At 31.6% G+C, this 21930-nt stretch overlaps 1 protein-coding gene across 4 annotated transcripts; it reads right to left on the bottom strand.

The window, feature by feature from the left end:
* Positions 1 to 265: 265 nt before the first annotated feature.
* On the bottom strand, positions 266 to 21694 carry LOC130624188 (CAP-Gly domain-containing linker protein 1-like). 4 transcript variants are annotated; one of them, XM_057439755.1, is made up of 31 exons: positions 21464 to 21694; positions 20314 to 20466; positions 18797 to 19822; positions 14651 to 14855; positions 14221 to 14307; positions 13203 to 13298; positions 13106 to 13123; positions 12438 to 12541; positions 12271 to 12328; positions 11945 to 12154; positions 11284 to 11553; positions 10962 to 11019; positions 10729 to 10812; positions 10359 to 10426; positions 10030 to 10118; positions 9834 to 9915; positions 9421 to 9504; positions 9208 to 9276; positions 8128 to 8271; positions 7542 to 7904; positions 7405 to 7466; positions 6094 to 6226; positions 5742 to 5933; positions 5310 to 5385; positions 4821 to 4897; positions 3509 to 3544; positions 3091 to 3176; positions 1915 to 2078; positions 1535 to 1572; positions 989 to 1066; positions 266 to 669 (listed from the first exon to the last, which is right to left on the bottom strand). In XM_057439755.1, the coding sequence occupies exons 2-30, from the start codon at positions 20454 to 20456 to the stop codon at positions 995 to 997; spliced, it is 4194 nt and encodes a 1397-aa protein (XP_057295738.1). In that variant the 5' UTR covers positions 20457 to 20466; positions 21464 to 21694; the 3' UTR covers positions 266 to 669; positions 989 to 994. The 4 variants fall into 4 exon arrangements, with proteins under 4 accessions (XP_057295738.1, XP_057295739.1, XP_057295740.1 ...); XM_057439756.1 differs by lacking the exon at positions 21464 to 21694 and adding an exon at positions 20624 to 20757; XM_057439757.1 differs by lacking the exon at positions 989 to 1066 and having other exon boundaries at positions 21464 to 21689.
* Positions 21695 to 21930: the final 236 nt, after the last annotated feature.

Raw genomic sequence — 21930 nt, 5'->3', positions numbered from 1 at the left:
GGTTTTTCTGACATGTCAAAGAAATGGATGAAATTCCTGATATTTTGATATTATTCTGAAAATTTCTGGACAATTCCTGACAAAGTTACGACACATAAATTGAATCTTTGGAAAAAAAAAGCCCATACAAAAATGGCATAAAACCACCCAAATCCATGAGTCACCAAACTTAGTATCCAGGCCTTTTCCAAACCCTATATCCCAGGAAACGACATTTAAGAAATCAGGGACAGATGGGAAAAGGTAAAGAATTAGGAGTACAAGATTTGATGAATTGTGATGAATTATTTTCAAATGCAATTTACCAAATGTAGAAATATTGAATGTAAATAAATTAAAACAAAAAACAAGAAAAGCGCTAAATACCAAAATAAAACTCTGATGAGAATGTAAAAAGTTCAACAAAAACATTTTAGGAGAAAATGTTAATAAACCTAAAGTTTGGAACAATAAATGATCAAGTAAATATATTATTTATGTCTCTGTAAAAACAAGAAGCTAGAATCGCACAGTTAAACATATTTAAAAAATTCTAAAAAATAACCCTGCGAAGAAGTACAAAGAAAACACCCTCCAAAATATGCCATTTGGTCTTCTCTGTACATATATGATACATGCTGCGGCTTCGGTGTATGACTATTAGTTATTTGTCAGGAACGTTTAAAACATCTAAATAAAAAAATGTAATTGTTACCACAGCTTTTAACAAAGCAATCTTACAGCTTCTAGCAATACAACTTCCACTGTTTATCTTCCACGCCCTTTTGCCTAAATACTTTCACCTTTCTAGTAAGCGAACATCGCAAACGCCATATTATACTCATCGCTTATATTAAACAATAAATACATGAACTTCAATTACCGCGGCATCAGAACAAATCGAGTTCAAATATTATTAGCAAAACCAAAAATATTTAGAATTATATATATTATAATATTTATAAGGATACTATCATTTTATGTTTTATTATTTAGTAATTTAATTTACATGTTATTAACTTGATTTTTTCCATTCGATTAATCTTCGTCTTAACCATTTTTTATTTTTATATTTCTTCTTTCTTTTCTACGACGAAAAAAAAAACACTTTGTAATATACACTTTACTTTAAAGCCCGTTGTGCAGATTTTGTGCAGGGGACGAAGCCGATAATGCGTCTTGGTGCAGATTTGTGCGAGAGCTAAAGCCGATAGGGCTGTTTTTGTGCAAAATTTGTGCGACGGTTGAAGTCGGTGAAGCGTTGTGCAAGAAGCGTCGAGCGGAACATTGAAGACTATTCGTTGACGCTTTTGAAAAGGTGCTTGATAACAGACGGTGACTGAGTTTGTGTGACACCTTCATGATAGATGTGTGTGCAATCGAACTTTTTATGTGTTGGATTGAAGAATGTCATCTTCGAATGCCATCTTGTCGTGTAGAGAATGAGTGCAAATATAAACACTTCTTAACAGTTTAAGTTTATACTTTTTAGTGTGTATTATTACATTATTTGTATATTATTATTTGTTTATATTGTTAATTAAAGTAAACAAACCTCTTCGTCGTCGCATTCTTCTGCAGTGTGTCCGAAAGCTAAATGGAAAGCACAGAATTCAGTTGAAATGCTAGACAGAAGACCCAGCGTAACTATTCTTACCACCGGGTAAATCAAATAGTTAAGGTGGGAATTACGCTGGGTCGCAAACAAATTCACTCCTGTGAATTACTATCGAAAAATCCTGTTTTGAGCGCGAGTTGCCTCACTTACTAAAACAAATATAATTTACATGTAAGCTTTTTTTTTAACCACTTTGACGCATTTCGCAAAAAATTGAGCTAGTTCAGATAAAAAAACAAGCCTGTACAATTAAATTGATTGTAAAGCTCAAGTAGGCACTATTAAAATAAGCAAGAAAAAACTGTATGAAGTCTTACTTTCGCAAGCAGTGCAATACACTCTTTCTTCACCTCGGACACCATGATGTTGACTGCCACCTGTGTCGTTGCTTTGTTTGGGACAGTCCTCAGTATCATGCAAGTCGAACACGTCACATATATCGCAAAATACTCGAACACGAAGACCAGGTTTTACCGGACTCCTAGAAAAATGATTTTTTTTTGACGAGTTAACCTGTCAAAAAAATATGCCATTTTGAGAAATTCCTTAGGGGAATTAAATTTTGTCAAGAGCTGATTTTGGAGAAGTTAGCAAGTCCAAATATTTCGCGGATTTTACGAAAAAACCAACTTTGATAACTTTCTTTCACTCAATTTATACCGTTTTCCAGGGCTTTTATATGGAAACCATAAGATAAATATATAAAGACTGCAACTTTAGAATGCACATTCTCTATTGTTGTAAGTGGTAAAGTAAACCAGAAAAAAAAAATAGTGGAAAATCATTTTTTAAATTTTGAGAGAATTTTTTGCAATTTTTGAATTTTTGCAAATTGACAAAAACTCGCGAAGTTCGCGAAAATTGATTCCCTTAAAGTAGGTAGCCTGGTGGAGCTTTTAATTCTAAGAAAAACACTGAATGTCTCTGGAATACATGTTCTAACAGCACAGAAAAAGATATAGTTGCACAATAAATATCAAAAATATCATTCAGATACCCAAAGCTGAAAAAAATAGCATAATTAGCAAAAACAATGCAAAATAGATATTCGTGCGCTTCACGATTTGTGGCTTTTTTATGTCGATTCTACAGTGAAATCTCTCTATTTCGAATTCGCAAGAGACCAAAAAGTTTGTTCGAGATAGAGAAAGTTCAAGATAAAGAAAGGAAAATACCTTAGGCGGACCACAAAGGGACCGAGACTTTAGTTCGAGATAGAGAGAAGTTCGATTTATAAATTAGTCGAGATAGAGAGATTCCACTGTATTTCGTTACCAAAACAAACATCGGAATCTTTAAAAAAAATGCTGATTCGGGAAAATTAATGCAATGATTTTGCGAGTTTTTAACCTCACAAAAAATTCTTTCGCGTTAGTAATTGTTTTAGCGTGTCAAGTGACACGCATAGTCGGGAGATGGGGAGAAGTATCTTCCGAAACGTCGCCTACTAACTTATCATATTCAAGAAAACATAACCTTTAATAATAACATACATGGTATCGTTTATAGTTGACGCTTCTTCCAGATCGTCTCCGTATGTCAGAATTTTTATTTTATCATCTTGTTCTTTATTTTTTTTCTACATAAAAGAAAAATAAATTTAATTCGAAATAACATTTATTTCAAAACTAATACTTTCAACCGACGCCTGTAAATACTCTTTACAAAAAAAAAACACTTAGAGAGAGTTTATAGAGCAGGCACAGTGGACAGATATTTTTTATAGAGACGATTATCATATCAAACTATTATGTTAGGACTGCTAATTTCTCTCTATATTACATACTGAAACAGCGAAACGGAATCTATTAAGAATTCGTGTGTACAATGGCCTATCCGCTATGAAATACAAACCGGTATGACACTTATCTGATGCATATGTGCAAACATTCATAATTTAAAATTATGTACCTGTAAATCAACAATGATGGAGTTCAGAAAATCAACCTAAAATGATAAAGCAACAACTTATATCAACACCACAGCAACGACACCATAGCAACGACACCATAGCAACAACATCACAGCAAATTTCAACAAGAAGAAATTGTTACTCATGCTAAAAATCACTGGAAGTTATGTGAAGTACAAAAAAAGGTATTTAAAGGTTTCGCGAAAGTTAACAAGAAAAGTTCAAAAACTGGATTTTTATTACAAGGTTAGTAATAAATAACTAGAGGTTTGAGAATTGGGGGTAATTTTAATATTGTTTAAATTATTTTCTTATATCTTTATTAAAAAATACGAATTTCATTTTTTTTTAGCTTGGTAAACGTTTAATGCACAGTCTTCATCGTTTGTGCAGCACTAATTAGAAAGACGCCATCGTAAAAACGCAAGAAAGGCAAATCTCTGTTGCATTTCTTTCAACTTTCATCCCTGTCAGGATGTTTGATCAATTAGAATGTTACAGGTAATAGACTTTTCCCGAATTTCCTAATTATGTCAAACTCAATTAGGAAAGTTTCTTAGCAAAAGGTAGAACAAAATACCTAATTTTATAAATATTTCTATTCGTTAAGTGCCTCAATTGCGAACTGAAAGTTGCGGTCTAACCCTTTATATAGCCGAGCTTTCCAAGAATAGCCTCGTTTTCAAAAACTATTTTCTTCAAATCTAAATAAAATCCAGCCAGGACATTATATTGCTCTAAAAACTTCAGTTTTGTCATGATAATTTGATATTCTATTTTATTTGAAGAGCACAGAACCATTAAAAATTTTTGGATGACTAATAATTATCATAATTCATGAATTCGGGAAAGGTGTATTGCAATTGATTTTAAATTAACTTCTTGTGTATGTTATGCAATTTAAGTTATGCAATCAAATTTGAATCCTAAATCAAACATTTTTTCTTTCTTCGGCTTACTTACGTCGTTCGTTAAAATATTTTATGTCAAATCTTACGTTACGTGACTGGTGTCACACGTTAAATATTTTAATGTAAGATAATTAATGAACATCTTTTCTTACGTACACTCTTACGTAAAAATACGTACATGTGAATGTAGCTTTATCTCCTAATTCGACTAAAAATTCTTTGTTGAGGGGTGTTAATAAAATGAAAACCAACCAGGAAAAATGAAAATTCTTAAAATGAAGCTTGCGTTTAATAATCAGGGGGAATAAATTAATTACTCCTACAATCCAGAAAAAAAATAATCCATTCGCGCTAATTAAAAGACGGGTTACATTAGACAAACAATAGAACACATCCGTACCTCAGCTTCTTTCTCATCTTTAGTAAATGACACTTTTTCAAGTTCGTCTTTTAATTGTTGATACTCCGACACTGAAACTGAAAAAAAAGTTTTATATTAATAATAAAAAATAAGCTGAGCTAACAATTTCCAATGAGAAAACAAGTTAGACAGATACTTTGTCACAAAATTTTGCTGTGCGGTTCAAAAATAAAAGCTATTTTTTCGAATTTTTGTGTAACTAATTTAGAGAGTTTCAAAAATAGTAAATTTGGTAGAATTTGCGGAATTTGAAAACAGTTTGTCATGCTTAATATAAAACGGTCATTTGAAAGAGAATAGAAGTAGATTTTATGGTAAGATGTTGTTTCCTTAGCGGTTGAAAAAATAGAATTTCGCACAATCAAGCTTCGACGCTTACGAAAAACCCATATTTCCGGAATACATAAATAAAAAATATTTTCCCCACGAGATTATTTGACCGAAAACTGTAGGCACATGTAAACATACTTGAGTTGGTATCTGTTGTGGAAGGTAAACGCTGCGCTAAGAGAAGATTCGAATTTTCTTTCTCTAACTCTGCAATCTAAAATTCGAAAAACAGATGACGTCATTAGGGTGCAAAGTAATTCGCAGTTATTTAGCAGATGGCCACAAATGGACTGACACCACGCCTAGGCAACAGTGGGGAAGAGAAGCACCCGTTCCAGAATTTTTTAAGTACCTATATATTACAGCTATTTTACCCAACATTTTTATATGGTTGTCATAGCCATGACGTCATCACAATATTAGTTGTGACATACGCAAATATGTACAGTATTTCATTTCTATAACTCTTTCCGTTTAGACGAGATTTATATTGAAATTGGGACCTGCCCTTTAAGATTAAAGTGAACGCACTCGAACCTGCATCCCGATGGTGCTGTTGAGTTTTTTTACCTTAGTTGTAAGCAGAGATGCTTCGCTTTCTTTCGTTTTTAAGGTTTCGTATGATGATTTAATTTTATATTCAAGTTCCGCATGACCAGCTTCTAACGTTGTTCGAACGTTTTGTTCACGTTCGATCGCTTGTTTTAACTGGTCGCGTAGTAACGACAATTCTTTGTTTGCTTCTGATTCTTTAGCTGTTCTCTAAAACGAAATTACTGCAGTACGTAAAGCAAGAACTTTAAATAAAATTAAATGAAAATAAAATATTATTATTCCCTCATATGTCATGAAAATTATCCCAACCTTCTACGCACAAGAAAGTTATCATAAAGACATACAATTTCAAAATAAAAAAACGTACCTCCGTTAGTTCCACACCTAACCTTTCTTTCTCATCTTTCAACTTTAATATATCTTTTTCAAGAAGAACATTTTGCGATTCCAAACTCACATATTTTTCCTTGCTCTCCTCCAGCTCCGTTTTTACTGACGATCTGTTAACAAGGTTTAAATACAGTTTAATACATGGAGCGGTACAAAAATTGAAAGGTGAATTGAAATTTTAAATTTAAACATAGAAACTTTGACGGAGTAATGCAATTTCGCGGTTTCGTGGCTTTTTTATAATAAGTATGTGGAAATACAGTTGACTCCCAGTAACTCGAACTTTTAACGGACAGGGGAAAGTAGTTCAACTTTATGAATGTTCGAGTCAAACAAAGCTCCCGTTCAGTTATAGTCTAAAATAAGATTATGTCTATTTGAAGCGATTTTTTCAAGAAGTAAGTTCCCGGTAACTCAAACACAGGATAACTCGAATTTTATTATCTCGAACCATTTTATTGAGTCCCTTAACTCAACCCATTTTTCGTCCCGAAAAATGGGTTGAGTTAACGAATGTTCGAGTTATTTGAGGTTCGAGTTAACCGTAGTATTAACGAAAGTTCAAGGGACCCAATAAAATGGTTCCAGATAATAAAATTCGAGTTATCCGGCGTTCGAGTTACCGGGAGCTAAACGGGAGTTAACTGTAAAGTTCACGTGAAAATTCAAATAAAAATTTGAATTTACATGGACGCAGAAATTATTTCTTGAGAATGTTACGCAAATATTTCGCTGAGTTAGTTAAACCTTCTGAATTGAAATAGATCAATTAGAACTTTTTGCGAGACAAGAATTTTTTGGGATAATTAACTTTTTATGTCCAGAAACCTTCGCGGGCATAAAATGTTAAAAAATTCGCTAATTGTAGCTAAATTCACGAAAGTTTATTTTTCGAAATTCCAAAAAACATCGATTTGCGACAGTCGATTTCTCGAAATTTTTAAAACCATCGACTTGTGAAAGTCGATGAACACCAAAACACATTTTTTTTTTATTCACGAAGGTTAATGTTTGTAACACTAATTTCCCGCCTATAATTGTCTATTTCAGTTTCATTTTTATACTTTGATAACAAAAGAATACATTTTGACATCTAATTCTTAATATTTGTAAGGTGACATTTGGAAATAGTCGCAAAATTTTATAAAAAAAATGCATTCAGGAGAGTGTGTTTGCGAGGTGATAAAACTTCGCGAGAGTTTCTGAAGTTAAAATAAACAAAACAAAACAAACAAACAAACAAACAAACAAACGAACAAACGAACAAACAAACAAAATGGCAACTTACAATTCTGAAACCTTGATTGCTTCTTTTTCCGCTTCTTCTATTTTTGATATTGAAGATTTCAGCTAAAAGTATAAAATATATGAAGTAGATAAAATAGATTTAATACTTCAGCGTGTATTCCCTTTTACAAAAAATACCTCTTCCTCCAGATTGGAACATCTCTTCAAAATTTCGTTTTTACTTTCTTCCACAATTTTTATCTGTTGTTCTAATTCTAATTTTTCTTTTGTTATGTTATTTATTTTATTGAGTAGTTCATCACATGACTTCGTTACAGTATCCTTTTCGTTTTGCAGCTCTTCTTTTTCTAATTTCGCGCAGTTCACACGTTTTTCTAAATTTGTTCGTTCAATTCTTAAGTTCGTCAGCTCATCAGTTAGTTTTTCATTATTTTCTTTCATTGTATGACTATCATTTTTATATTTTAAAAGTTCTGTTTTTAATGTTTCCAATCCTTCTGCTTTTATAGACAGCTCTTTTATTTTATCTTCATAACCATTCTATAAAAAAATAGGCGTTAATAATGCTGAAATTTCAACCTATTTTCAAATTAGCTTAAGAACGGCAAAAATTGGCGGAATAACAAAATTCTCCGCATATACAACAACTAAAAATCTAATGAAAAACAAAGAGAGCATAAAGGATGGGGGTTCAAATGTTTAGGTTGAGAAATTTTGTCATCTACCTAGTTATTATAAAACAGACGAATATTACTTCTCTTACCTGCTGAGAATCTTTCGTTTTGATTATATCATCATATTTTATTTTCAGTTCATTTAATTTTTTCTCGACTAATTCTAACTTTTCAGTTTTTGATATAACAGACTGGTGCAGGTTGTCAATTTCATTGGAGGATTTTTGAAGTTCCTTAAAGAAAAAAAAATAAATAAACACTAGTTGTTGATTCTCAGTTGTTCAATCTCAAGACCATGATTTTTTTTGAGTTATAATAAACATAATATTTTAAAGTTTTGAGATTCACATCCAACTACATACCAAAAATTGTTATGTACGAACATTGCTATGTATTTTGTTGCACTTTTTTTGCTATAGTCAACCAATGCTCAGCAAAAAGGCTATAGTCCGGCGTGTGTTGGAAGTAGCGTGTTTCAGAAGTAGCGTGTTTCAGAAGTGGCGTGTGTTAGAAGTGGCGTGTGTTAGAAAAGGCGTATGTTAGAAGTGGTGTATGTTAGAAGTGGTGTGTGTTAGAAGTGGCGTATTTTAGAAGTGGCGTATGTTAGAAGTGGTGTATGTTAGAAGTGGCGTGTTTTAGAAGTGGTGTATGTTAGAAGTGGTGTATGTTAGAAGTGGCGTATGTTAGAAGTGGTGTATGTTAGAAGTGGCGTATTTTAGAAGTGGCGTATGTTAGAAGTGGTGTATGTTAGAAGTGGCGTATGTTAGAAGTGGCGTATGTAAGAAGTGGCGTGTTTTAGAAGTGGCGTATGTTAGAAGTGGTGTATGTTAGAAGTGGTGTATGTTAGAAGTGGTGTATGTTAGAAGTGGTGTATGTTAGAAGTGGTGTATGTTAGAAGTGGCGTGTTTTAGAAGTGGCGTGTTTTAGAAGTGGCGTATGTTAGAAGTGGTGTATGTTAGAAGTGGTGTATGTTAGAAGTGGTGTATTTTAGAAGTGGCGTATGTTAGAAGTGGCGTGTTTTAGAAGTGGTAATAAAAAGAGGAATGTTTTATTACAAACTTTGTCTTTTAAAGAAGGGCGTTTATGCGAACGGGCGTTGTTTAAAAGAAGGACGTTTAGCAAAAGCATTTTGATGACCACCATAGAGAAAACAAACATTACTGACTTACTAGTTTTTCTTTTTGAGCAGTTTCTTCAATTTCATTGTTCTTGATTTTTATTTGTTTATAATGTTCTTCCTGTAATAAAGAAAAGACATTGCATTCAAGAATACAACGGAAACACAATATCAACAATACACCAAGCAAATAAACATTCGCTCCATGACATCGTTACACAGGTCTTTATTTCATGACACAAGCCAACGTAGCATAAAAACATACCAAAACAACGATGGAATCTCTTAATTTTTTATTTTCCTCATTCTTTTCTTTTTCAAATGCTGTACGTTCTTTACTCGCCGTCTCCTACAAAAACAAAAAGATAGTAGTTTCCCTAAGTAAATCAAGCAACAGTAAATATTTCTTCGCCAACAATAGTAATCAGCGAATTTGACCTTTCGTTATTTGCGAAACTTAGGATTTCGCAAATAATGAAAAAGGTTTGGGGAAAAGGGTTTGGGGAAAAGGGTTTGGGGAAAAGGGTTTGGGAAAAGTCGAGAACTATGGTCCTTTTAACAATATGTCCTACATACGATATTTATTTTAGTCCCAATTTTACTTCAAATAAAATGTTTTCATTATCTTTATTAAAACCATATATTTTGAAAGTTAAGTCAGAGTAAGTAACAACTAACTTTAAAGTCTGTCAATTCTTGTACCAGTTTGTGATTTTCTGCTGTAAGTGTGGACAACTTATCTTGAAGTGTTGTAAGTTCACTGAAATACAGAATGATACGAATCAAAAACTGAGAGCTCGTGAATACAAAAAAGCAAACAAACAAACAAACACACACAGATACAAACAAATCACAAATGGATAGCACCACATACCTGTTCTTTGATTGGATAGTTTCATTTAAGTACACCAATTGTTGTGCATTATCTCCTGAATTCTTAGAAACTTTTAAAATATCTTCCTCCTATGAAAACATTACACATTGCACGATGAGTTCACAGTTTGCATTTCTACAGTTATAGTGAGATAATTTGATGAAATTGAAGCTAGTTGCTTTTTAAAAATTCTGTATATACTTGACCTGCCTTAAGATATATGAAGAAAAATTTTCATTCTTGTAAATTTTTAATATCAAATCTTACCAGAATTGAAATCTACAGCATATAAATTCAATTTTTATATAAAGAAACAAAAAAGGTTTTACCATTTTTTTCTTATCTTGAGTGAGATTTTCATTTCTCGACTCTGCTGCTTCCAGTTTTGCTTTTAATTCTAAAATGCAATAATAATGCAATGCATGTGTTAAATTTTTAATACGTTTAATTTTGTAGTACAAAAAATCGTAAATCAATTTTTTTTTATATTTAAAAGGTATTTAATTTTGTGATATATTATTTTAAGGCAATTTTGGGGTAATTTTTGTGAAAGGGTGATTTATAATGTTTCCTTACTCCTTCAAAATTAAAGTTCGCTAGTACAAAAATTTGCAAATTCCGGTAGCCGATCTTCACTTTACCAATTTATTTCAGATTGCTTATTAAAATAGACTTGATAGTCTCAATATAAATATTTACCTAAATTCTCATGTTTGGTTACTTCAGTAGCTGCTGAAATGGATTGTATTTCACTCCGCTTTTCACTTAGTTCAGTATTTAATTCTAAAGAACATTGTAGCACATTTCTGTTGAGGTATTAAAAGATACCAAATATATAATAAATATATAAATATATAATAAATATATAAATATATAATAAATATATAAATATATAATAAATATATAAACAAAATACCATGTGTTACTCTCACCTACTAGCTGTTTGTTTAAAGATGCTTGCAATTCCAACGTTTGCTGCAGTTCTTCCCTCTAAAAAATGTAATTAATAGATGAATGAATAAAAATAAAAATAAACAAATAAACAAACAAACAACGAATGAATGAATGATAAATGAATTAATAAAGACATAAATAAAGGGATAAATAAAGGAATTTATTATATGAACGAACGAGTGAACATCATTTTTAAAAAATATGTTGCATTTATCTTCTGCTCGAGAGCTATTTTGAATTGGAACATTCTTACGTTGATGAAGTAAAAACTCTTAAAACATGGCTGCATAATAAACATACATTTTTAACCAATTGAAATTCTACTTCGGAAACTTTCGTATTTCTCTCATTTATATCTTTTTGCATGTTTGAGATTTTTGTTTCCATATTCTTCAATTCATCCTGCAGAGACAAAACTTTTTGGTCTCGCTCAACCAATTTATTTTCATAATATCCTTTTACATCATCACTCTTCTTTTCAGCGTCTGACACAGAACTTTGTAAATCTCTTAAATCTTGAATTTGTTGTTTTAAATTGGTAACTTCGACACTTAACAATGCTTCGTTTTCCTAAAAAAAAAAATAATACAGAAAAAATATACTCCTCATTTCTAAAAACTTTACATAACCTATCGCCTAGTCAAAACAACAGACCTGAAAATTTAGAGACTCTGTGATGGATGACAAAGAATTTATCCGAATTTTCTTTATATAAAATAAAAAGTCCTTGGAAATTAGAAAATAATAACACTTTTATTAGATTTCCTGACTTTTAAGCAAATTTCCCCAAAAATTTTAAGCCCATTGGGCACTTAGTTTCTTAGATACAAAAATTGATTCCCATACAGGCGGTAATTTCGCGTCTTGTTAGTGTTAATATTTTTTTATACTCGCAAATACAGTTTTGTTTTTAAAAGGACATTAGTACATTGCAAAGCAGACACAATATTTCAGCGATTACCTTGGTAACAGTTAAAAGTTCAGTAATTTTGAATATCTCTTGCTCCTTTCCTTCAAGTTGTTGATCTTTTTCAGACATTCTAGCAAGCTCTTCATCATTTTGAGCTTTTGATTTCTCTAATTTTGACTGCAAAGCACCAATTTCTTTTTCTTTTTCCTTTATTTTTTCTTCTAATCCAAGAACTTTTTCCAACTCTTCGTTAGATGGTCCCTGCATGTCAATAAAAAACCGAAATATTATCCTGCATGCAAACTGAGAGTAAAAAAAGATAAAAATACCAATGCATTTATAACAAAGTTATTTAAAAAGCGTGATGTGTATTTTACCTCTTCCGAGGCAAGAAGTAACTGTTCCTCGAGTTGAAATTGAAGATCTTCAATTTTTCTACAAAATTGATAAATAAAACAGGATATTTAGTAGCGTCTAATTACTGCTAGTGAGAAATAAATATTGTATAAAGTAAGTATTTTAAAGAATAAATAATACTTCATACTGTTTGTTGTCGTTGAGTTCATTTTGCAGATTTTTATTTTCACGTTCAAGACTGCTAACTTTTTCTTGCAATCGTAGTGTATTTTCTTGGTTCTCTCGAAGAAACTATGAAAAATCGTAATGAAGACACTGTGTAAGAAAATTCGAAAATACATACGTATGACGGACCTACGGCTCAATCCACTTTTTAGTGGTAACACATCCGTTCTCAGTAAAAAGATTTCCAAGTGTGAAATACTTCTCTTCCACAAACTCAAAAAATTCATAGATTAAATTCTGGTCATTGATATTTATTAAATTAGATTTGTTAGTTTAAGTTCTTATATAAATTACATATAGGCTCCCAGCCATAAAAAAATGCGATATTCTAGTTAATAACCTTCCGAAAGTTTGTATGTACATTAGCAGACCATAAGCTTTAGATAAAAATACATTGGGGTAGTGTTTAAAAGATATTTCCTATTTTTTTTTTAAATTAAACTGCATATTACATATTAGTGATTTTTGCAAAAAAGAAAAAAGGGGATCGATTATAGAATTGTCTTTTAAAATTCTTTTATTGCTTCTGGTTAGGATGCTATGCACTTTCCAAAATTCTTTGAGAGGTATTAAATAGTTCACAAACTGGTTGTACACCACAAAGTATATTAAACCACTAAAACTACTTACTTTCTCATGATTCTCAATCTAAAAATAAATAAAACAAGTTATATATAGTCATAAGAAAGATAAAATTTTAAAATTTAAACAAATATATTTTTCTTACTTTGTCACTGACACTGGCTTTTCTGACTTTTTCTTTTTCAATTAAATTTGCTTCTCGCATAACTTGCAGCTCTTCATCTTGTTTATGCAGTTGAAGCTGAAAATGTATACCAGTTTAGTTTAAAGAAATTAATATTTTTAAATTGACATTCTGGAGTTTATACAGAGCTTTGCATCTAAAATTCCTGTTTTCATATTTCGTATACTGCTTTCTCTCAACATTTTCCAAATTATCCTCTTTTTCATCCAAGGGTTTTTTTTTAATTTTCATACTCAAAGATTTTTCTCATTTTCTGACTAAAGGCCTTGACCTTTACCTTTACCCCCCACCCCACCAAACAGATTTTCTGTTACGTTTTTATTATTGTATACTTTAATTTGAAAAAAATAAAAGTCTTTTACTAAGTAAGAAAAAAAAACCAAGCAGATATTAGAGTACTTTGTTAATAACTATTTTTATGTTGTCTTAAGCCCTAGAGAGCTATTACAATAACCAAAAAAAGTTATTCTAAATGTGCGTACAGGAGCCCCCACCCCCTGCTCCGTTACTAGAAGCTAGTTAAAAGACCTTTGAGCAAATAAGTTCACTTTGGTACTCATCAATTTGCAGAAGCGACATGTTAACAAAACACGTCAGCAAATTTTGGGATGTTTTGCTCTCTTTATTTCTAAAAATTTAACTTTGTTCCTGCATAGGAATGTACAATTGCAAAACAAAATATTAGCATTTCAAGCTTGAATTCTTTTTGCTGACCTGAAATAAATTAAACAAAAAAGGTTGGAAAATACTCTTGATTGGAAAAGCGAACAATCACAGAGACAAATTTTGATGATGTCATTAAAGGCCTGTCTAAAAAAAAACACTTTTCCAAAATTTGTTATCTTTATTATTTAAAACTGGTGTGGACAGTAGGTACCACACTTAAGAATTCCTGGCTAACACACTGATTTCTGCTTAATACAGAAAGAAGTTTTGCTGATTGCGATGTAAATTATTGTATTTTCAATAACTATGTTACCTGTAGTGCTGCAATTTTTTTTGATTGTTCCAATGATTGTTCATTTGTAACTGGTGTCACAGGTATAGTATCATGTAGAACAGCGATCTATATACAAGAATGAAAAGGTATGCTTCAAGCTGGAATGTGCAAAAAATATTACTTAAATTAAGTAATTAATATATATTGCTTAAATTCATTCGATGTTAATCAAGAAGGTACTACTAAATGGATCAGTATTCAGGATGTTTTGATGGAAGTATTCAAATAGCATAGTTTACTTAAAATATAGCTTACTTCTAAAATATAGCTGCAGGGCAAGTTGTTAAAAAATTCAGGGATATGACCATCCAAAAATACATCCGCATAAAGAAAAGCCCACAATATTAAACAATTTCTTGTTTATTTAGTTACAGCTAATTTTAGGCATAATTCACCATTTTTAACGTACCTCGACCGTATTAACTGATGCATCACTATCAGTTGGAGTCACATCAGTGGAGGCTACCACTACGTCTTCTGTCGGAGTAACAGGTGTTGATGTCTGTGGAGTTACCAATGGCCCACGGGGACTAACAGACGAGCTACTTGATGATAGTTTCTTTACTTTTGTTATTTGAGCAAATAAGCCATGTTTCGCCTCACATTGAAAATAGCTACAAACATTAGAACAAAATGTTTCAAATTTTAAATGAAGTTAGAATATATTTTTAGCAAAGTTTTTGACTTAAATGAGCATATTGTAGTATAGTTTTGATAGAAAATGCAGTATTTGTATACTACATAAGGCCATCTATAAAACTGGATTCACATAAACGGAAAAAAGTTTTAAGGGCATTTAGTAGAAAAAATTTTTTTATTTTTTTTATTTCATTTGTATTTTGCTGATGTAGCAAAATAGGCAAATATCTAAAGAACCAAATTTGTTTACATTTATCAGTGAAGCGGGGAAATGTGCTGAACAAACCTGCAACCTAACTATGAGTTGAAAAAATGGAAACAAATAATTATAAAATAAAGATGCCTTATTACAAAGCACTTTCCTTTCTTCAATAGAAACAAGATGCAGAAGCTGCATAAACTATCTCGTTATTAAAAAGGTGCAATTAAAATACATTCACAATAGTGACACACCCAATTTTGTTGTTTAATATACATTTCGGGAGAGCAAATGGTGTATGCTATATGGTCTGTGACCACAAACCATGCTAGGTTTTGAAGCCTCTTAAATGACTCTGGTGAGTTGCTAAAAGCGAAATATTTTTAAAAATTATTTTTTTAAGGAAACGATTTCAAAAATGTGATGGTTCACCGTACACTTGCTTTTTTATAACCGGGTCTGGTCATTATTTTCTCAAACCAGGTCTGGTCATTATTATATTTCTCTATTGTTTTTCATTATCTCTATTTTTCTAAACAATATGCCTATTGTTTAACCTGAAATACCAGCAAACAAACCAGATAAAGTGTGATACATTATAACCAAAATAAACACAGGGGCAGCAGTGGTTATCCAGACGAGTGTTAAGGGTTGGTAAAAAAATCAAAACAATAAAAACGATTGGGTAGAAAGCTTTATATAAAGTAAAAATAGTGTACACCTACATGCTTTTAGAAGAATATGCTTTATAAGAATACCAGGCTGGAATTTTTAGTTAAACACAATAGGTCTATTGTTTAAACAACAGAGAAATAAGAATAATGACCAGCCTGGTTAGAATTTTGATATTCTTATACAAAAAGCATGTTATAGATTTCAAATTAAATATATACGGCGAGTTGATCTACTTTGTCTATGCCTTACGTTGGCTGGTATAACGAAGGGAAGCTGGGAAATTTAAGACTTTAGTAACCCGGTCAATGACCTGGACGTTGTTTTTAGTACTTTGAAGTAAAAATTAACACTTTACGTTCGCGAAGTGTTAATCCATTCACAGAAACTTTTGCACCACAAGAAAATTAATATTAATTAAATTGTTAAGTTCTGCACTTAATTTAATTGTCTTTTCATTAATTTGCCCTAATTGTTGTTTCTGTTCATTCCTTTTCTATTTTGCACACAGGAATTTTGCATTTTAAAACTGCTAAGAAGGACGAATACGCAACTGGACCGTGTTGTGATAAAAATGTTCTATGCTACGAATACTACGAAGATCAAAATACTGAAAATAATTAAGGTTTAATTAAAAATTAAATATTCACAAATTAGTTTTGTCACGATAGCACAGTTTGTTATCGCGTTGCACTTAGATGCAATGACATTGCAATTGACCATTTGGGACAGTTAGTTAGTCAGTTAGGAGTTGGAAACCAATACTATCCTCACATGCGAGATAGTAAATAAGAAAGGAAAAAAAGGAAAACAGCATGAAACAATTTTACTTTTTTATTTACTTTCACTATTCAGTTTTCTAAAGGATTATTGTTAAAGTTATTTTGCAAAACTTTTGTTTCAATTTTAAGAAAACCATAAAAAAACATGTTTAAAAAATCTATTTGATCTCAATATCAAGCATGCTACCTTCTCCTGTTTCTGACATGACCCTTCTTGTCCCTTTTCTTTTTACTGATAGCTATCCATGAAGTTGTAGTAGGCCTTGTATCTTTATCCATATTGCGAGGTACACTTGTAAATAGTGAACTCACAACAAACAGAATTAACAACTTTTTGCCATGTTACAAAAAATCTCAATATTTGCTCGCCATAACTTTAAAGTGAATTCTACATTCTGTTTCATAAATGAACACATAATAAATAAGTAATTGGTCCTTGAATACCAAACATATTTTAAATCAACTCACAGCACCACTGTGTATTTGTAAATTATTTATTTTGTTGATTAAGAATCTCAGCGAAAATATATAATGATTTGCATTTTAATTTGTTAATAATTTCCCACAACCAAACTTAAATGTGCAAATAAATTTTGACTTTCAGTTAGACATACCCAGTCAAAATAAAACGTAGAAATCAATTAAGAATGACTTATTTGCAGGATTTTTTTTATCAAGTTGGTCACAACTTGACATATAAAACTCTGACTTGCAGAACATACACTTGTCAATTTGCTTAAAATGGGACAGTCTAAACTGTGTCTTTGTCTCAAAACTACTCAAGTTACTCAGTTTTTAGACTGTTTCCCTTTAGTTAAATTTTAGGTTATAAATCTCTTGAATTACAAATGTAAGGGAAAAATGTTTGTGCATTTAAAGCAAATATATATAATGCAAAAATTAATCCATTTGCCCCAATTCATCATACAAGCAATATTCCTGCAAAATACATGACTAAAGTACCAAGACATTGGATATTCCAGTTTATTTAATTCTGTTGAACATTTTTTTGTTTTTTCTTTCTAGCAATCTAAGCAAAAAAAAGTTGTGAACTATATACTTCCTCTAAATATATACGAAAGTCGCAAACATTTAAAACCACTGCATTAAAACTGTCTACCAACTTAAGCAAGAGAAATAAGACACTTGTTTTTATTAAGGAAAGCATCCACCTTATGTGATGTGTGTATCACGTATCAACAGAGAGATTATACAATGCAAAATCAATGTTGTCTGTAATTCTATTTCTTACACTATTATAAAATCTGAAAATAGTGGAGTAAAAGTTATAGATAATAGAGCGCATTTTTTGCTTTATATATAGCTGTTCCTAAATGTCCCTATTTAGTATTATCCTAACTGCAGTATAATTTATTAGTTTCAATTACCTTTTCAGCCTTCTTCCCTATGGTTGCCGTTGTTTCCTTTTGACATGTCTTAATCATATTTTTACTTTTTAAGTTTTGGTATAACTTACTTTATTCCCTCAAGTTTGCACTAGCCTTTTGTTGACTATTGCATGTCATTAGTTGTGTGGCGTTCATGTTATAAATTTTTTATTTTCCATATTAAATGTTGCCAATTGGGCACAGGCATGCTTGGATTTGTTTTTATTAAACTTTATCTTTGCCTTTTTGGCACAAGGCTAGTTTAATGTTGTCTTGATGATTTTTAGTTCAATTTGTTTGGAGTTATTTGATTTATAAATACATTAGTTTTCTAGCCATTGGAAATATGTTATAATCATCTGATAGTTCATGTGTCCAGCACTTACCATAACTATAAACATTATTGGATGAAGTAACTATTGTGCATAATATCCTTGGCTGCAGTGATCATGTTTAACTTAGATACTACAAAAGAAACTCTTAATGGTAATTAAATATGCAATTATAATTTTTAATCTTCTCTTAAAGTTAGGAATAAAAAAACACTTTGTGGGATTATCTTTCCCAAATTCATCTCATCAATTTTCTCATTAAACATTTACTTGCATTCTTCAAAATTTTATAGATTTAAAAAAATACATAATAACATAAATGGATTCCATAACAATGCAAGAACCATATTTTTTATAGTTAACACAAACATAATACCTTAAACAATTTGTTTTGCATATAGTATATAACTACTAATTTTTGAAGTAGATATACACACTTTAATGAATTTATAAAAGACCAGAGAGTCTAAAATTAGACATACACATTTGGTTATTTTGTTTAAACTTTAATTAAAAATGTTTCAACAGTGTCAATTAACTTACCGAGTTCCTGCGACAGCTCCATCATTTTTTCCTGTTGGTTCTTTAAGTTCAACTCCACACCATGTTCCTTTAGCAAATTCTGTTAACCCAATAAATCGCAAAACACCTTCTCTCTTTCCACTGGCAGAAGTAATAGCTACGGTATCACCTATGTTTAAATCATGTTCTTCATCCACACCAGAGTCTGTACTTAATGCACTATCATTTCTGGAATTAGGTATGCGATCTGCAGCAGTTCCATGGGGAGTAAATCCAGGGTCTCTAACGTCAGAGATTTTCTGTAACTTTTCTTCTTTTACAAAAACTCCTCTTAATGCAGGACATGAGAAATACCGTACACCACCTACAGAACCATCATTTTTACCAGTTTTATCATCTAAAACTACACCAGCCCACACTCCCTTTGCAAATCGAGTTTCACCAACAAACTGAACAATGCCTCTCTTTTCTGTTCCTGTAATTGCAACTCTATCGCCTATTTGAATTGATTGTGCTATACCACTAATTCCACTTCTAGTTCCTTTGGCTGGTATGTTACGCTCGGATACCTTTCGTTCAGCTACAGTTTTAGGTGTTGTTTTTGGCACTATTGGATTAGAGGATCCTCTAGGTGTTGCACCTACTGCAGTTTTTTTCACAACACCACGGGGAGTTGATGGTGGCTTTGTTCCCCTGATATCTGATTTTTCCCTTTTAATTAGGGGTATTGATGATTCTCGTCTGATTTGTGGCATAGAAGATTCTCGCCTATAAACAGGTAATTTGGAAGCTGAGTTTTCTCTCGAGATTGATGGTCTTACTGGTGTTGAACTATCAGATCTAGAGCCAGCTCTTGAGCTTGGTCTTGATGATCCCTCACCAGATCCTCTGGGTTTAGCAGCACTTGGTGTCTTAAAATGAGTTGGTCCAGGAATGTGACTCATTTCTGATGTTTTATTTTTTCCTCCCCAGTGTAGGAATCCTGATTTAGAGCTTGGTCTAGATGGTGATTTTTCAAAAGGTCCAAAGAGACCACCAGATAATGCTCTATTTTAGAAAAAAATAACAACAATATAATTGTCCTGTATTAAATAAGCATAACTGAGAAAAGTATAAAATAAAGCACACAGTCAACAGAAAAATCTAGCTTAGCTAGCTAGGTATTTTTAGGGTCATTTAGGTCAACCTTATCTATTAAAAACGTACGAATATAGTAAAAGACCTACAATTAAATGAACCAAACACAACGTCAATACTGAACCTTTAAAACGTAATTTTTTTTCAAAACATCGCCCCCTTCCTTGTTTGTTGATCTCCGCGGATTGCATGATCATCTTGATCACTGTTTTGTTTTGATTTATGCAAAGTTGATAAAATCAGGACCCCTAAGGTTTACGCCTTAAGTGCGGTCCTTACATTACGTTAAGCAACATTTCTAAAATGGCGGCTGATCAAAAAAGAAGTTAGGACAACAGAAGTACTTTCGTCAACAAATATTTTTCACCAATAACACGTACAGAAAATAATCTTGTTCCTACCTATAACTACTGTATTGCGGCATTGACTTTGTGGATAGATCGCTACGGTCACTATCGTCCGAGCCTATACTTGAACGGCGTGTTTTGTTTTTACTAAAGTCTTTGACTTCGAGCAGACGACGTATATCATCAGTTCGTAACATTGTTGTTTAACTAAAAATAAGGAAAGAGCAATATTACACTAAGATTTTTTTGCTTGTTTTTACATTACTAATAAAAATAAGTGTAAGAAAGTAAAATTTTGTATAGCCAAGCGCAATCTTCAATATCGCTAAGAAGGTAAGAACGACCATAATTAAAGGGACCGTACAGAAAATCAATCACGCGTTTCAAGCTTCGCAAAGAATAATTCTTCTTACGAGCTGCCTGGTGATAAAAACAGGTGTGAGATAATGCCCCGTATTTTGCTTTCTCCCCCTCTCCTCCTTAGTGCTTTTCGTCTTTTATCTTTTCTTTTTCAAAAAGACTTGAAATACATAGGTTGCAAAGAAAGCATGTTTTAAAATAGATAAAGAAAACACTGCCCGAGAAAAAAAACAAACGTGACAATGACATAATGATGTCATCGTAAGATTAAAGCATCGTTTACACGGCATGTAAATTATTAATACAAATCATTGATAAAAATGACGTCATTAACGATGACGTATAAACATCCCGCATAAACACAGATATTTTCTTGTTGTTTATTTATATGAAAAAGCAATTGCTAAAAAATGTTTTTGCTAAAATGTTGTTAAAATACTTGGTAAAAAAAAATCTTTAATTTATTTTTTGCAAAAAATTTAAGAGGTATCGATGTTTCTAACATTGTTGTGTATTCGCATTGTATGATTTGTTAAGCCACAAATAAATTTATAGCTTGTTGTTTATACAATTCTTTTCACTAATAAAACAATTATAATGAAACTGAAGATATTACACTAAAGTTCTGTGGCCATCTTATCTACAGATTTCGAAAATAATAGCACAAACCTCAAACTCTGGCTTCATAAAGCACAAGAGTACCGTCTGGAAGCCAAACTCAGGGTCGGGGTGCGTAGAAGCGAGTTACTTCTTCGCGCGAAAATTGTTTTACTTGTTGTTTAAAATTACATTTTAATTTTGTATATGTATTCAGAAAAAATCGTTGACGTTGATAAATCCTTACCTTTCGTAAACTTTTGTTGAAATGATAACTCTGTAGTGTTTGTCAAACTTTTTAGATTTTTATATAACAAAGTATTCTATGTTAACCAACAACAAAAAGTGAATTTTATAATGAACTAAAAACATGACCTTTTTTACTTGATCAAGTTACGCGTATCTAAATTTACAACAAGAAACATAAAAGTTAAGTAAAATAATTTACAAAAACTTCTTATTTTTCGAACAAGTGTGTGGTTTTGTGTTGAGAAGTTTTTCCGGTTCCTCTTCAAAATAAGCCGAATAAATTCACTAAACCAAAACAAGCTTGTTGAATGTAATATTTCACACAATAAATTTCGATGTAAACAATAATCACAACACACGTCTACCATTTTTAATATAAATATATTTCTTCGAATCTAACATAAAGCACAGCGATCTCCTGTAAAATTTACAAAAAGTTGAACAAGAAAGTATAGAAAATATATT

The sequence above is a fragment of the Hydractinia symbiolongicarpus genome, chromosome 13, assembly GCF_029227915.1.
Source record: "Hydractinia symbiolongicarpus strain clone_291-10 chromosome 13, HSymV2.1, whole genome shotgun sequence".
Taxonomy (NCBI): domain Eukaryota; kingdom Metazoa; phylum Cnidaria; class Hydrozoa; order Anthoathecata; family Hydractiniidae; genus Hydractinia; species Hydractinia symbiolongicarpus.
Note: the sequence above shows the minus strand (reverse complement) of the source record. Positions and strands in the feature narration are given on the sequence as shown.